Below are 14078 nucleotides of genomic sequence, written 5' to 3'. Positions count from 1 at the left end.
GGGTCGGCCCCATCCAGGAAGGGCCCAGCCGCTGCATCAAACCCCATAGTATCCCGTGGCCGCGGGGCGGCCTGCCTGCTCCCCTCACGTCTACACCAGTGACCGGCCGGGGGGCTGGAACCATTTGTATAGTGGGGGGGGGCTGAGAGCCATTGAACCAAACTGTAAACCCTGGATATAATGGAAACCACTTCAAAGGGTGTGTGTGTGTGTGTGATGAGGCTGCATGTAATGTCTACATGTGTGATCTGTGCGCAGTGTGGAAATGTGTGCAAGGGAGATGCTGGGGGGTGTAATGTGGGGGGGGCCGCTGGTGCGTGTACCGTGTGGCGGTTGTGTTGGGGTGTGACTGGCGTGTGTGTAAAGTGCGCACGGATGACATGGTGTGTAACGTGTGTGGGGGCATACTGGGGGGGGGCGGACTCGAGACCCCTCCCCCGCTGGGTCCCCCCATTGGTGGCTCTCCATGTCCCTCCCCAGCCTAGCCCCAGCCCCCTATTAAACCCAGCTGAGCCGGCAGCATAGGGCTGTTCATGACGGTGACTGGAGGCTGCTAATTCTGGCTGGGAGCACGGCAGCCCCTCTGCTCAGTGTCTGAGAGCAGCCCGGGAACGCAGCTGCCGCTCAGCGCTGCAGGGAGGGACCAGCCCCGGCCCCGGCACCGGCTAGGAGTCTGGGCAGGTAGGTGGCCATCCCTGGGCTGCGGGCGATGGGAGTGGGGTGGCAGGGCATTCCAGTGGCTTTTGGGTGGGATTCGCTGGCTTTTTGTTTTGTTTTTTTCTTTTAAGCCAAATCCTAGCTTGGAAAAAAATGAGACAGAGAAAGTTGGCGAAGCTGCTGAGAATGATCTGATCTGGGGAGCAAAAGCGACAAGGGGGGAGATTAGAAAAGGGTTCAAAATAGGGGCAAAGGTTAAAAGATCCGCTCAGCTTGGAGGGGTTCTTGGTTCCTTCGGGGGATCTCAGAACCACCGTTCAGTTGCTATGAAAAGAGCAGGGGCTTTGCGGTTGTCATGTGTGAGTGTGTGTTTGTGCATGCGTGTGAGTGAGTGTGTTTGCACGCGGGTGCGTCAGTGGAGCCGTGAGTTCGAGGGGGTTTGTGAGTGCATGTGAATGAGAGCAAGTGGGTTTGCACGTGTGTGCGTCAATGCATCCGAGTTTGTGAGTGCGTGTGAATGTGAGCGAGTGCGTTTGCATGCGGGTGCATCAGTGGATCCGGGTTTGTGAGTGCATGTGAATGAGAGTGAGTGTGTTAACGTGTGTGCGTCGGTGGATCTGGGTTTGTGAATGTGAACGTGATCGAGTGTGTTTGCATGGGTGTGCATCAGTGGATCGTGGTTTGTGAGTGCGTGTGAATGTGAGCGAGTGTGTTTGCATGTGGGTGCGTCAGTGGATCCGGGTTTGTGAGTGCATGTGCATGAGAGTGAGTGTGTTAGTACGTGTGTGCGTCAGTAGATCCGGGTTTGTGAGTGCGTGTGAACATGAGCAAGTATGTTTGCACACGTGTGCATCAGTGGATCCGGGTTTGTGAATGTGAACATGAGCGAGTGTGTTTGCACACGTGTGCGTCAATGGATCGTGGTTTGTGAGTGCGTGTGAATGTGAGCGAGTGTGTTTGCATGTGGGTGCGTCAGTGGATCCGGGTTTGTGAACGTGAGTGAGTGTGTTTGCATGTGTGTGCATCAGTGGATCCGGGTTTGTGAGTGCATGTGCATGAGAGTGAGTGTGTTAGTACGTGTGTGCGTCAGTAGATCCGGGTTTGTGAGTGCGTGTGAACATGAGCAAGTATGTTTGCACACGTGTGCATCAGTGGATCCGGGTTTGTGAATGTGAACATGAGCGAGTGTGTTTGCACACGTGTGCGTCAATGGATCGTGGTTTGTGAGTGCGTGTGAATGTGAGCGAGTGTGTTTGCATGTGGGTGCGTCAGTGGATCCGGGTTTGTGAGTGTGTGTGAACGTGAGTGAGTGTGTTTGCATGTGTGTGCATCAGTGGATCCGGGTTTGTGAGTGCGTGTGAATGTGAGCGAGTGTGTTTGCACGCGTGTGCGTCAGTGGATCCTGGTTTGTGAGTGCATGTGAACGTGAGCTGGCGTGTGAAGTGCGATGCGGGCGATTGGATGGGTGGGCATTATCCTGCCTGGGCATATGTGTGTGACATCTAAGCGCTGTTTAATGATGTGTCTCCCCTCCCCGCAATAAAGGCAAACGGCCCCTTTCCCTCACACTCCTTCCTGGCTGCCTCCTTCTCTGCCAACCTCCAGCAAACTTCGCAAAAAGCAGCAGTGCCCTGGAGAGGCTGGCATGGGGCAAATGGGAGGCTGGTGCCTTCCTGACTCTCTGGCTCTGAGTTTCTTGTGTGAGTGTGTCTCATTAAGGGCCGAGAGATTTCCAAGGGTGAAGGTTTTGCCCCCCTTCCCATGGTGGCTTTGCTGGGTGACATGCAATGTGCACTTCAGTAAACAGACTTGATTAGCTGGCGGGTGGGGGGGCGTTAAATTTGGCTCCAGTGAGCTGATTAGCCCAGAGAATCGATATCAGTCCCAGCTGGGTGATGCCAACAGACAAGTGGTGACCGGCACCTCATCAGCAAAACCAAAGCCGAGCTCGTAAAATCCCATCAGCGGGAGAGGCATGTTCCCACTCTGAATGGCTGGCGGTAATTTTCTCCAGCTTCCGCTATTTTGCCTCTGCCTCGGTGCCAGGGAGGAGATTCCGCCAGGTTGAGAAGATAATTTCCCATGGGTTGCACAGGCCGAGAAAAGAGAGAGGGGAAAGAAATAAGATTGGGTCACTGAGTTTCTCTGGTAGTCTCCGGCTTTTCCTCCAAATTCCCAGCACATTCTGTTCCTTAGCTTTAACGTCATTTGCTTCCTTTTTCCCCCCTGTCCAAAGTTGGGACTTTATTTTTCAGGCTCGTCAGGCAAAAACTGCTTAAAATCCAACCCAGATCCGTCCGAAATTCCAGGGAGGAGAAACGCCAGCCCTTGCCCTGGCTGGTGGGGCTGGCGGACAGATTGCACTGGGCGATCTGCAGTCGTACCCAAGTCAGAGTCCAGGAGCCAAGTGGTGAACTGGCAACAGGCTTGGAGAGAGGGCTGGGGAAGGGGGTTATTTGATGATTTCCCTACCTGGGTGGGAAGCTGCCTTAGGCATTAGGGCACGGGGTCTAGTGTGAGCCTCCCCGCACTAGTGAGAAGCACGCCTTGCACCAATCTTACTAATACCTACATGTTCCGTTTTAGCCCCTGGGTTTGCTCCCCCCACTTCTCTTTCGTGCCCCCCCTCCCCCAGTTGATTTGCCTTCTAGGGCTTGATTATGTAACACTCACTCCCATTTGTAAGCGTTCACACCACCAAGCGTGAGTAGAGGCTCTTCGCTCTTACGTTCCACGCTCGTGGATCTCCAAGCACTGTGCCAAGGCAGGTGAGTAGTGTGACCCCAGTTGTACAGAGGGGGAAACTGAGGCACAGAGCGGGGGCCGTGACTCGTCCCGAGGCCAGCTGGCAGGCCAGTGGGGACTAGAACGCAGTCCTGCGTCCTTGCTGCTAATGCTAAGAATGAATCCAGCCTTGTTTTGGTCTGGAAATGCCTGTATCTTTTATTGGACCGCACCCACCTTGTCTCTCTCGTTCCTTAGATTGGCCATCACCCCCAGTCCCAGCCCTCGGGAGAGGAAAATGAAAAGCCCCCTGGTGCTGACAGTGCTGCTGTCCTTGGCGGCGGCCAAGCTGTGTCACGCCTACTGCGAAGGGACCGAGAAGCAGCAGACGGCCAGCGGGATCCAGGCGAAGGTAGAAAGGGAGGGAGCGGGGCTGGCTGGGGTGCGAAGAGATCTGAGTCCATGTGGCTGGCCCCGGGGGCAAAGGAACGCGTGACATGTTCTTGACTCACCTCCCACCCTGGCGCTGCGGGCCCGTGACCTAAAGGGGGGTACAATTTGGTTTTGTGCCTGGGTTTTTGGCTTTCCCGGACAACTCTGCGTGGCGTTTTTACATTAGAAATTCAAGCTGTCTCCCCGCCGGGAAACTCTGTGGTGACTAGCGATCTAGCCGGATGGGGAGCATTAGTTAATCATGGGACAAATCCAAACCATTTACATTCATGTCTGGGAAAAAACATCCAGGCCAAAATTTTCCCAAGTGACCTGATCTCAGTTGGAGCCGGTACGTGCGCCAAACCCAAGTTATTGGGCTCAACCCAGGGGTAAATTGAGTGAAATTCTCAGGTCTGTGCTATACGGGAGGGTGGCCCAGCCAGTCCCTTGTGACACTAAACTCCACCACAGTAAGGACCCGCTGACTTCTGCGGGCCAGGGCATGTTTCTGATGAGCTGCCCGGCAGCTCTTTGGGAAGAGCCCCTCCCCCTTAATGGGTCCCCCCCCCCCCATTTAACCCAACGAGGTGCTGGTAGCAGGCGACCCTGACTCGGCTCTGGCCGCGAGGGAGGGCTGATCCCTGCCCGGGGAACGGCAATTAGGGAGCAAGCGCCCGGCTGTTCTGCAGGTGACCTGGCTGGAGACAAAGCCGCTGCTCTCGGGAGAGCGGCTGGGAGGTAAGTCCTGAGCTCCCTGGCCATGCCCCCGTGGCCGGCGCTGCCCATCCCAGCCGCGATCCCACTCTCCTCTGCCGGCACCGCTCATCCTTGGTGGCCGAAGAGTCTTGTGTAGCCCCTGCTAAGGGAAGGGATCTCACCTGCCTGGGCTGGAACAAACGCGAGCAAGCGCCCCCGCCCTAGGACGGCTTGGGGGGCAGCCAAGCCCCTGGGCTTTGTTCACTCACTGGGGATCCAGAGGCCAGCCCCTGCCCCAGTCTCGGGGTCCCTAGGCACATGCTTAGGGCACAGACCTGGGCACCCCCCCTTCTGAGTCCTGGAACCTGCTGTCCAGCTGCCCAGCCCCTCGGGGCGCATCCCCAACCCCTCAGACTCACCAGGACTCGAATACACCCCCATGCCCAGAGCTGCGCTCCGCTGGTGCCACACCCCTAGGTTACGGGGGGACTCTCTGGCGGGGGGCACGCAGGAGATGTGAAGCAGTTTGCCCGCGCGTGTGCACACACAGAGCAGGGCTCAGACCCTCCAGCAGGGGCAGCAGGATGGACAGATGGACACGGGGACACACACACACACAAGCATGTGTGCGTTGACCTGTCCCTTGGGGGAGCGGCCGTGGTCCGGCAGACAGGGGGCTTCTCCCAACCCCACCACCTGCGTTCAGGCCCTGCTTTGTGCCCCCCGCCCATTTCCATCTCTGGTCTAGACTCACTGAGTCTGTGCTGGGCGAGTCTGCCTCAGTTTCCCTCAGTTCATGGCGGCCTGCTCCGTGCAGAGATCCCAATTCCTCTTTTCACCACCGCTCACGACAGCCCTGCAGCCTCCAGGCCCTTGTTAATGATGATTCTTAGCTGGACGTGGGAGCTGGCCTGGCCTAGTAGCTAGGGAGTTCTGCTCATGTGGGAGATCTCCTCATGGACAGAGCTAGGCATTATTATTTGTTAACCTGTCTGCATTCTGGTAGCACCTGGGAGCCCTGGTCATGGAGCGGGACCCCCGGTGCTAGGCGCTGTACAAACATGGGACAAGAAGACAGTCCTGGCCCCAGCATGGTTCCACTCTAAGACGAGGGCCAGCAGGTGGCTACGGACCATCGGGAGAGCCCGAGGGACCAGTGAGACAAAACTGCCTTGCCTGGCGTTGCTTGCGCACTGGGCTCTCACATACCCAGAGGTGCCCAGCTCTGCCCTGCTGCAGCTCTGTGCCAGCTGGCTCCCTGGGCGTGGGCTCCTCGTATGTCCCCCAAGCAGGGCAGAGGCTTTTCAGTGGCTTTTGGGGAGGGCCCCTCCCCGGCTCGGGAATCGAGCAAGACAGGGACCTGTATGGACAGACGGACGGATGTGCTGGGTTGGCGCCTTCCCTGGCTGGAAGGGAGGCTGGGAGAAGGGCCACTCCTGTCCTGGAACACCCCCTGCGCCAAGGCTTTGGCTGTGGGCCATTGGGGTTAGGCCGGCTCTGTGCCCCCTTTATGCCAGCTGCCAGAGTGATTGATGCTTCTGCCCCTCTGCCCTGGCAGCCTCTGGCTGACTTAAACACCTGCCTTCCATTGGCTTCCAAGGGGACTTAGGCACCTAACTCCCTTAGGCTGCATCCCCACACACCAGGAGCACCTAAGGATTGAGCAGGGTGAGGTGGATCATGAGCTTTGTCTCTGTCCACGGCGATGGGGAGCCGATGGCACGGAGGGCGACCGACTGGCCCAATCTTAGGCATTGTCTCTTATATTCGCAACTATAACTCCCCCTCCTCGTGGGAAAAAAACGTGTCCTGACTTTTCGCACTTGTGATCTGGTCACCCTCGGTGCGTGCAAATCCGTGGTGTGCAAAGGCGGGGGATTTGCTCCAGGCGGGGGCTCTGCGGAATGCACATTGCTTTCCAACATCCCCCCCTCAGCCCCCCCACAACTGGAGCTTTGGGAAGCCCTTTGCTAAGATCCCCGGCCTCGGGCGGCTGCTTTCGGCAAGCGATTCTCTCTGGGTCGGTCGCTTCAGGACCATTTTCCTCATTTTGTCTGGGGTGGGCTTTTGTTTGTTTCTTTCTTTCTCTCCGTAAATTGCTCCTCTCCCCGAGCAGCGGCTGGAACGAGACACAGACGAGGGCTGGCTCTTCTGATGGGCTCAGCAATAAGGAATATCTCTGAGAGCTAGATTGCTGCCAGAAAAGCAGCTGAGATGATGAACCAGCTGGGGGGGGGGGACTCATGCTGGGGGTGGGTTAGCTCTAGCAGGGGCGTCGCTGAGGCTAGCCACTGTTGTAGCAAGGTGGGGGGGGGCTGCGGGTTGGGATTGGGGGCCCCTGGCAGAGCTGCAGGGGGAGAACTAGGGTAGCATCTCCCATCTCCCGCTCACTAAAAGCACTTGGCCTCCTAAGGGTTAAAGGCTCCCACAAGCACGCCCCCTTCCCTCCCCCCGATTTGCAGGGGAGTGAGGATTTTGCTGGCAAATCACCTGTTCCTCACGGGTACTTGACTCTCCTGCCAGCTTGGGGGGAATAAGCCGGGCCCCCGCTGAGCCCGCACCAAGCCCCAGGGGTCCCCCCTGCACGTCCACCCCCACCCCAGCTCTGAGAGCAGATTTCTCAGGGGAGCTGCTGGTTGATTTCCCCCCAGGAGGAAATCCCGCGTCAGGGAGGTTTCTGTAGGGCTGGCAGGGCCTGCTTTGTGGCCAGCCCCAGGAGTGCAGGGGTTAATGCTGGAGACACCCCCACCCTCGGGAGTCCAGCTGGTTAGGACATCAGTGAGATGAGTTAAATGCGAGCTCAGCCTAGAGACTCGGCTGCAGATGGACAGGAACAGTGGCCAGGGCTCAAGAAAATTCCAGGGCTGGGCTTGCCGGGGGCTGCGGGTTGGGATTGAGGGGCACCGGCAGGGCTGGAAGGGAGAGTCTGGGGCTGGGCTAGCCGGGGGCTGTGGGTTGGGATTGAGGGGCACCGGCAGGGCTGGAGGGGAGAGTCTGGGGCTGGGCTAGCCGGGGGCTGTGGGTTGGGATTAAGGGGCACTGGCAGGGCTGGAGGGGAGAGTCTGGGGCTGGGCCCGACCCCCACTCGGCCCGTCCCCCCCACCCCCACCCCACAGCGCTGGGAACAGCTGTCAGGTTTCACGCTGGCTTGCCACTGCGATCAGGCGTCTCCTGCCAGGCCGGGGTTGGGGGCTGAGTGGCGTTTGATGCAAATGTGACGAAATCCCCATGGGGAAGATCCTGCTCCCGGAGCACGGGGCCGGCTGGGCCGGGGCGCCCACCCCCTCAGGCACATAATGGGGAGCCGGGGGGGGGGGCGGTTGGGAGCCGCCGCTGACACCCCACAGTCGGCGATGCCCTGATGCTGCCAAAATCTTGGAGGTATCCGGCCCCGGGAGCTCGGCTGCAGCATGGCAGGGCCAGCGCGGGGCGGGCAGAACTCCGGGTGGGGCTCAGGGCCGCAGGCGCCAGGGCTGGCAGGAGCCGGGGAGGGGAGGGAATCGGGGCCCGTGGTGCCGTCCCTCGTCCCTAGAGTTGGCTCTCCGCGCCCGCCTGGCCCCTCGGCCCCGCTGCGTTTGGGGCTCACGCCTGCCTCTCCCCCTGTCTTCCCCGCAGCCGAGCTCAGACCTCTACAAGCTGCCCACGGCCCTGCTCAGGAGACTCTACAATGGCCACCGGGTCTCCTACGAGGCACTGCTGCAGCTGGAGGGCAAGGACGATGCCCGTGAGTACCCGGCCCCACGCCCTGCCCTGAGAAAACTAACCGGGGGACGGAGGAGACTGGAAGGGGCCGGAGCGGGGAGCTGCTATCGGGCGGGGGATGGGGAGAAAGCAATGAAAGCGGGAGGGGGGCGAGGTTGATTGCTGCCCCCCAGCACCATTGACCCCCCCCCACTTCTCTCTTCCAGGTACCAAGATGCCCATCCCCCCTCAGAAACGTAAGTCCTGTTTTCCCTCCTTCCCTGGCACCGGGTTCTCTGCCCTATCCATCTGGGGGATGCCCCGGCCTCTCCCCACCCCCTCTCCACTCTGCGCTCCTGATCGACACAGCAATGAAGGCAGGCGACGCTGTCACGAGCTGGAGTGTAGACGGGACCCACCCTTGAAAGCCAGCCAAAGCCTCAGGCAGCCCCGGCTTCCCAGGGCCACGGTTAGGTCCCATCTGCACTTGGCCCCGGGTTGGGCCCTGGAGCCTTGGGTCGGCCAGGGCAGTCCCTGCCCCAGAGCCCCACCCCCACACGTAGGAGTTTTGCTCCCGTGTGCCACCCTGTTCGGTTCCAGTTGGCACCTCTGTTGCTGTGTGCCCAGCCAGAGGTCCTCAGCAAACCTCGAGCTCCGGCTGTGCCAGCTGCGGTCACGGGAGTGGCCGGGCATGCGGCAAGTCTGGGAGCTGGGCCTGAGGTGTCTCGGGGGGTGGGGGGGTGGGGGATCTGGACCCAGAAGGCGCTTTGGCAAAGGTGGCCAGGATGAAAAGCCTCGGGTGGCGTCTCTTCCCTGCCCCGGCCTGCCGGGCTGACTCAGCCTGGGGCACCCACTCCGCTGACCCCCTTGTCTTTCTGCAGGGGACATGCACGACTTCTTTGTCGGCCTCATGGGCAAAAGGACCCCAGAGCCCGGTAGGTGGGGCCCGTGTCAGGCCAGCTTGGGGGTGGGGGGTGGTTCTGCGGCGAGGCGCCACCCGGAAGCCCCAGGACGCCCTTTCCCACCGCCGCCAAGTGTCCACGCGCCCGCTCAGGGGAGAGGCCTTGATGTTGCTCACGGAGATCCTACGTCTACAGAGCGGGGCGGGCTGCCCCAGTCCCAGCGCATCCAGCTCTGGCCGCTGTCTCCCCACTCCGGTGACACCAGGGGGGCGGAACAGGTTGACCGTTCCAGGAGCGGGGATTCCTGCAGGGGCTGAGAAGTGGGTGGGGGCCGTCCCGGCTGGGCGAATGGGCCTGGGAAGGAACTGACTGCTTCTCTGCCCCGCTGTTTAACCCTAGACGACCCCACAGACAGGAACAAGGAGACTTCCACTGGCTTCGGCGACCTCAAATATCCCCCAAATGCAGAATGAGGTGAGGGCAGTGGGGACCCGGTTCTGTTTGCTCCTCTTCCCGTGCGACGCACGCGGGCTCACGCCCATACGCCTGCAGCTTGTGCGTGTGTCACTAGCCCAGGCTTGGTGCTCTGTCGTCCTTTTTCCTGGGGCCCGGCAAGGTTGAGAAAAGCAGCCCCGAGTCTCCCCGCAGCTCGGGCCTCTGGCAGGGGAAGCTGGGAGAGTGTTATCCGACCCGCGGGGGCCGCTCGCAAATGGCGCTCGGATGAGAGGCTGGGCTACAGACCAGCTGAATTGCCAGGTCCTTGCCACCCTGGGACTGCGAATCCTTCACCTCTTTCGAGTCCGGACACAGAGCTGCTGTGCTGGGCTGAGATGCAGGTGGCCAATGCCACCTGCTTCTGGGACAATGAGGGTGAGATCCTGGCACCACGGATTAGCCATCCTGGCTTCAGTGAGCTTTGCCAGTTTCACCCCAGAAGGTTCGGATGGCGAGCGGCAAAGGTCACCCCTCCAGCTGACCAATGAGTCCCACTGCTTTGATCCGGAAGGGGAGTATTCAGCGTGTCCTGGTGCCCCAAACCTCACTGGTGTGTGTGGGGGTGCGCGTGTGTGGTGACCAACCTGCCTTTCTCTGTAGCGAGATGGGGCGGGGGGTCCTGGCAGGTTTGGCGTCACAAAGGGAAGGTTAAGGGGTGACTTGATCATGGCCCAGGAATACCTCTATGGGAAACTAAAATCTGACGACCCAGGGCTCTTGGATCTAACAGACGAAGGCAAAGTGAGATCCAAGGGCGGGAAGTTGAAGCTAGACAGGTTCTGACTGGAAACAAGGTGCACAATTTTAACGAGGCGGGTCGCTAACCACTGGAATTAAGGCAGGGCAGTTCTCTGGCCTGCGCTAGACAGGAGCAGCTGCAGCTCCTTAAAAGCGGGGGGGCCCCCCACTGGCGCCCAAAGTGTGGCCCCACCCCCTTTCCACCTGATGCCCCACCCCCTTTCCCCGAGGCCCCGCCCCAACACTGCCCCAGCTCCCCGAGCCCCGCTTCTGTGCCACTTCTTCCTCCCCTGCTCACTTCTTTCTCCTCCCTCCCCCCATCGCTCGCCCTTATGGCTGGTAAAAAGTGATGGGGCCATGGCCCCCGGCCCCCCTGGAGTCAGACTAGGTGATCACAACCGTCCCTTCTGGCCCTGGAATTGAGAACATTTTTCTGTTGAGTCCTGGGCTCACGTTATGGGGACGGCTGCGAACTTGGGCTGGAGAAGGAGCCGTCGCTTGGGGTTACAGCGGTCCCGTGTGGTGTGAGTCCACAGGGCCTGCTCTGGGCTCCTGCACTTTCCCCACGTGGGCTTTTGTCTCTGGTCCTTTTACTGTTGTTCCCCAGTGGCCGATGGAAGTCCTACCTGTCCTGCACGTACCAACCCACCCTCCTGTTAGTCTTGTCCTGGGAGGGAACGTTAAAGTGGCCCCTGATTTTCGGCACTTCCGTTTTTGGGTGGCCAACTTGAAGCTTCGTATTTGCCTTCATACTACAGAGGGGCTGACCACCCCCCCCCCCCATGGTCTCAACTCAGCCCTTTGGGACATCAGGTCCTGCTAGTGCCTTCTACTAAGGTGCTGTATTAGCCAGCCGTTGGGAAACGGGGTCCGGCTCCACTCAAGACGTCCCGTCCCTGCACACCAGGCCGGGAGCTGCCTACTCCAGGCTGGTTTCACTACCGCGGGAGCGGTTACCGCCGAGAAATACGAGGTTTGCCAAACCACAGCCGCCTGAGCAAACCGTCCCAAAGGGTCTCGCTTCGCCTCACGCATTAGCCTTTAAATACCCATATGGGGGGGTTAATTACAGATCGAAAATCCCATTGATGGTCCTGCGCTCGCTCTCGCCCACTCGTGCGCTGAGCAGAGCCCTGACCCTGTGCGTGTTAGCACACAGCAGCCTGAGTAAGGGGACATAAATAGCTGTAATCTCCCTAACTGGGTGATTACACGGCACTTATTCTGCAATTACAAATTCATTAGCTGGTGATTTGCATCCCGGCGACGGCTGGGTAATGAGACCAAGAGCTGGCGGGTTTCTCTTCGTGCCGAGCCTAAGCCTTAACGATAATTGCGGTGCAATTTCAGGAAATGGAGGAAAAGAGCAAATTTGTGAAAGGCGCTTTCCATGCATGCAGATGAGTCTGGTACCACGGCTACACCCACTGTCTCCTGTCGCCGGGCCTTCCACTCCCGCCCTGGGCTGTGTCTTGGGGGCAGGGAGTTATTTGCACGTGTGCAATTTGTGTGTGATTGCACGTTATTGAAAGGTGGTTCGTATATACCAAGCTCAGGGAATGGAGTGGGAGAGCTGGCTTCCAGGGGCAGGGAACGAGGCTAAAGCATCTAATTGACTTAACCAGGCTTTTCCAGCTCTCCCAAGACTGAGCCACCCCAGGGTGGAAGGAGCCAACGTGCCGCGGGTTTCCTCCTTCTTTCCTGCAGGTGCCCATGCTGGGGACAAGCAAAGCACCCGCAGCACCTCGAGAAATGGAGACGAAGCCGCTCGCCAAAGCCCGCCGCGCTCTCAACCGAACGGGAACCCTTCGCCGTGTCGTGGAGAACTCTTCCCCCCTGCCCCATCTCGTCCCCACTGCCCCATTCCAGCCTGCGCCTCGTCCCAACGCTAGTGCTCACTGTTTGGAAATAGAGTAATGCCCCCGCCCCATGGTGCTTTCCCCGCCGTGTGCACCGGCCGCAGACACCCTGGGCAGCCAGCAGAACCCCCTTTGTGGCATAGGTTAAAACCACCCTTGACTAGTCAATAACACCACGATTTTTACCTATGAGCTGCCCTGTCTCTCAGCTTCTTTGCCTGATGCTTCCTAGGATTGTGTTGTTTGCTGGTCTCCAGTCATGTGTCCAGGGCCCCACCATGCTGGGCGCTGTGCATTATATATTAGGTACAATCCACTCGTGCCTGGTAATTCGCCAGGGCCCCACCGTGCTGGGCGCGGGACGGACACAGAATGAAGAGCCAATCCCTGCCCCATGCCGCCGAACACTCCTTTGCAGAGGGAAATGTTCTCCATGTGGGAGAAGGGGTATTAAGGCTTGTGCTTCAGGGCTGACGCCAATTTCTAACTATAAAAGACCAGGTTTGTACTATGCAAGGCATCAGTGCAGTTCAGGGGTCCTACGCCTTCCTCTCTAGCCTCTGGCGCTGGTCACTGCCAGAGACAGGATACTGGGCGAGATGCTGATCCAGCCCAGCAATTCCTATGCTCCTCGGCGCAGAGAGGGCAGGTGATTTGCCCAAGGTCCAGTGGGTAGCAGAGCTGGGAAGAGAATCCGGATGTCCTCACCCCCAATCCTGTGCTTGAACCTCAAGCCTGGCCTTTCTCCCTTCTCGCATGCCGTTAGTAACGAGGCATCTTCCCTAGCTTCTTGCAATGTTGCCCATCCATTTGGTATCCCAGAGGTAATAACCCAAAAATCCTGCCTGGTTGCTGTAGAGAGCCGGGTGGAACTTTTGCAATTAAACATTTTTTCCTTGTCAAAATCTGCTGTTGAAACCGTTTGGCAGAGACATCTCTAAGGTGGTGAGGGGCAGGGCGGACTCGCTGGTTACTTGCAGCGAGGGGCCAGCTTGAACATGTGACCTTGTCTATCCCTAAAAGGGGGCCTTTGGGGCCCATTCCATTTTCTGAAAGCGTTTTGGGTTTGAAGCCAATGTGGAACAAACCAGCTTCTGAAACCTCGAGAAAGCTGGGGTGAAAGGGGATTGTCCATCTCCACCCAGTTCTAGGCCCACCCTTCCTCTGGCCAGATAGAAGGTATTTTCTTTCAGGAAGGATTGCCCATTAACTCTGGCCTCTGAGCGGGAGCATCCTTGTAAGACCTACAAGGTCTCGACGAGCTGAGCGTAGCTCCTAACGTGCTGGCTGAGACGCTGAGTGAGGATTCGGTGACTTTTCTCGGAACTGTGCGCCTGCAATTCTCCTGCCCTTCCAGCTGGAGTGTGCTCGTTTGCCTTGCATTGTACAGCGACAAGGTGGGGGAAGCAATTATCTTGTATGGGACCAACCTCGAGCTGCACAGAGTTCTTCTTCAGGCCGGGGAGAGGTCCTCGGAGGGTCATGGCCAAGTGCAAGGTGGGACAGATTGTTGAGCATAAGCAGCTAGCACATATTGTGAGAAGTCATTCAAAGGGGCGGCGGGTTACAGACTGTTGTAAAGAACCATCAATCCGTCTCTACTGAGTCCAGGCTTTTTGGTGCCTAGCAAAGTTATGAATTGTAGCTCCCAGTCCAGCGCACTAGGCCGGGGTCTTGATCTCAACCCTGTCTAATGTTTATACCGCCCCCTTAGTCAACTAGTATTCACCTGTAACACTTCCTGGCTGTGTAAGCACTGTCTGTTTCAGGAAAGCCTTTAAGATGCATCTCCTGGAAGTTCACAAGCTGCCTTTTTTCCCTCCCCACTTTGCTAACTTGCTGACTGACCAGGACTCTGGCCCAGACCTTTCCATTTCACTCCCCCACCCTT

General features: G+C 58.7%; 1 protein-coding gene across 1 annotated transcript; it reads left to right on the top strand.

The window, feature by feature from the left end:
* Positions 1–524: 524 nt before the first annotated feature.
* TAC3 (tachykinin precursor 3) lies at positions 525–13041 on the top strand. Its single transcript, XM_074934996.1, has 7 exons — positions 525–681; positions 3640–3793; positions 8128–8236; positions 8421–8450; positions 9075–9128; positions 9495–9569; positions 12036–13041. The coding sequence occupies exons 2-6, from the start codon at positions 3680–3682 to the stop codon at positions 9566–9568; spliced, it is 381 nt and encodes a 126-aa protein (XP_074791097.1). The 5' UTR covers positions 525–681; positions 3640–3679; the 3' UTR covers position 9569; positions 12036–13041.
* Positions 13042–14078: the final 1037 nt, after the last annotated feature.

This window comes from Natator depressus, chromosome 20 (assembly GCF_965152275.1).
Source record: "Natator depressus isolate rNatDep1 chromosome 20, rNatDep2.hap1, whole genome shotgun sequence".
Taxonomy (NCBI): Eukaryota; Metazoa; Chordata; order Testudines; family Cheloniidae; genus Natator; species Natator depressus.
Note: the sequence above shows the minus strand (reverse complement) of the source record. Positions and strands in the feature narration are given on the sequence as shown.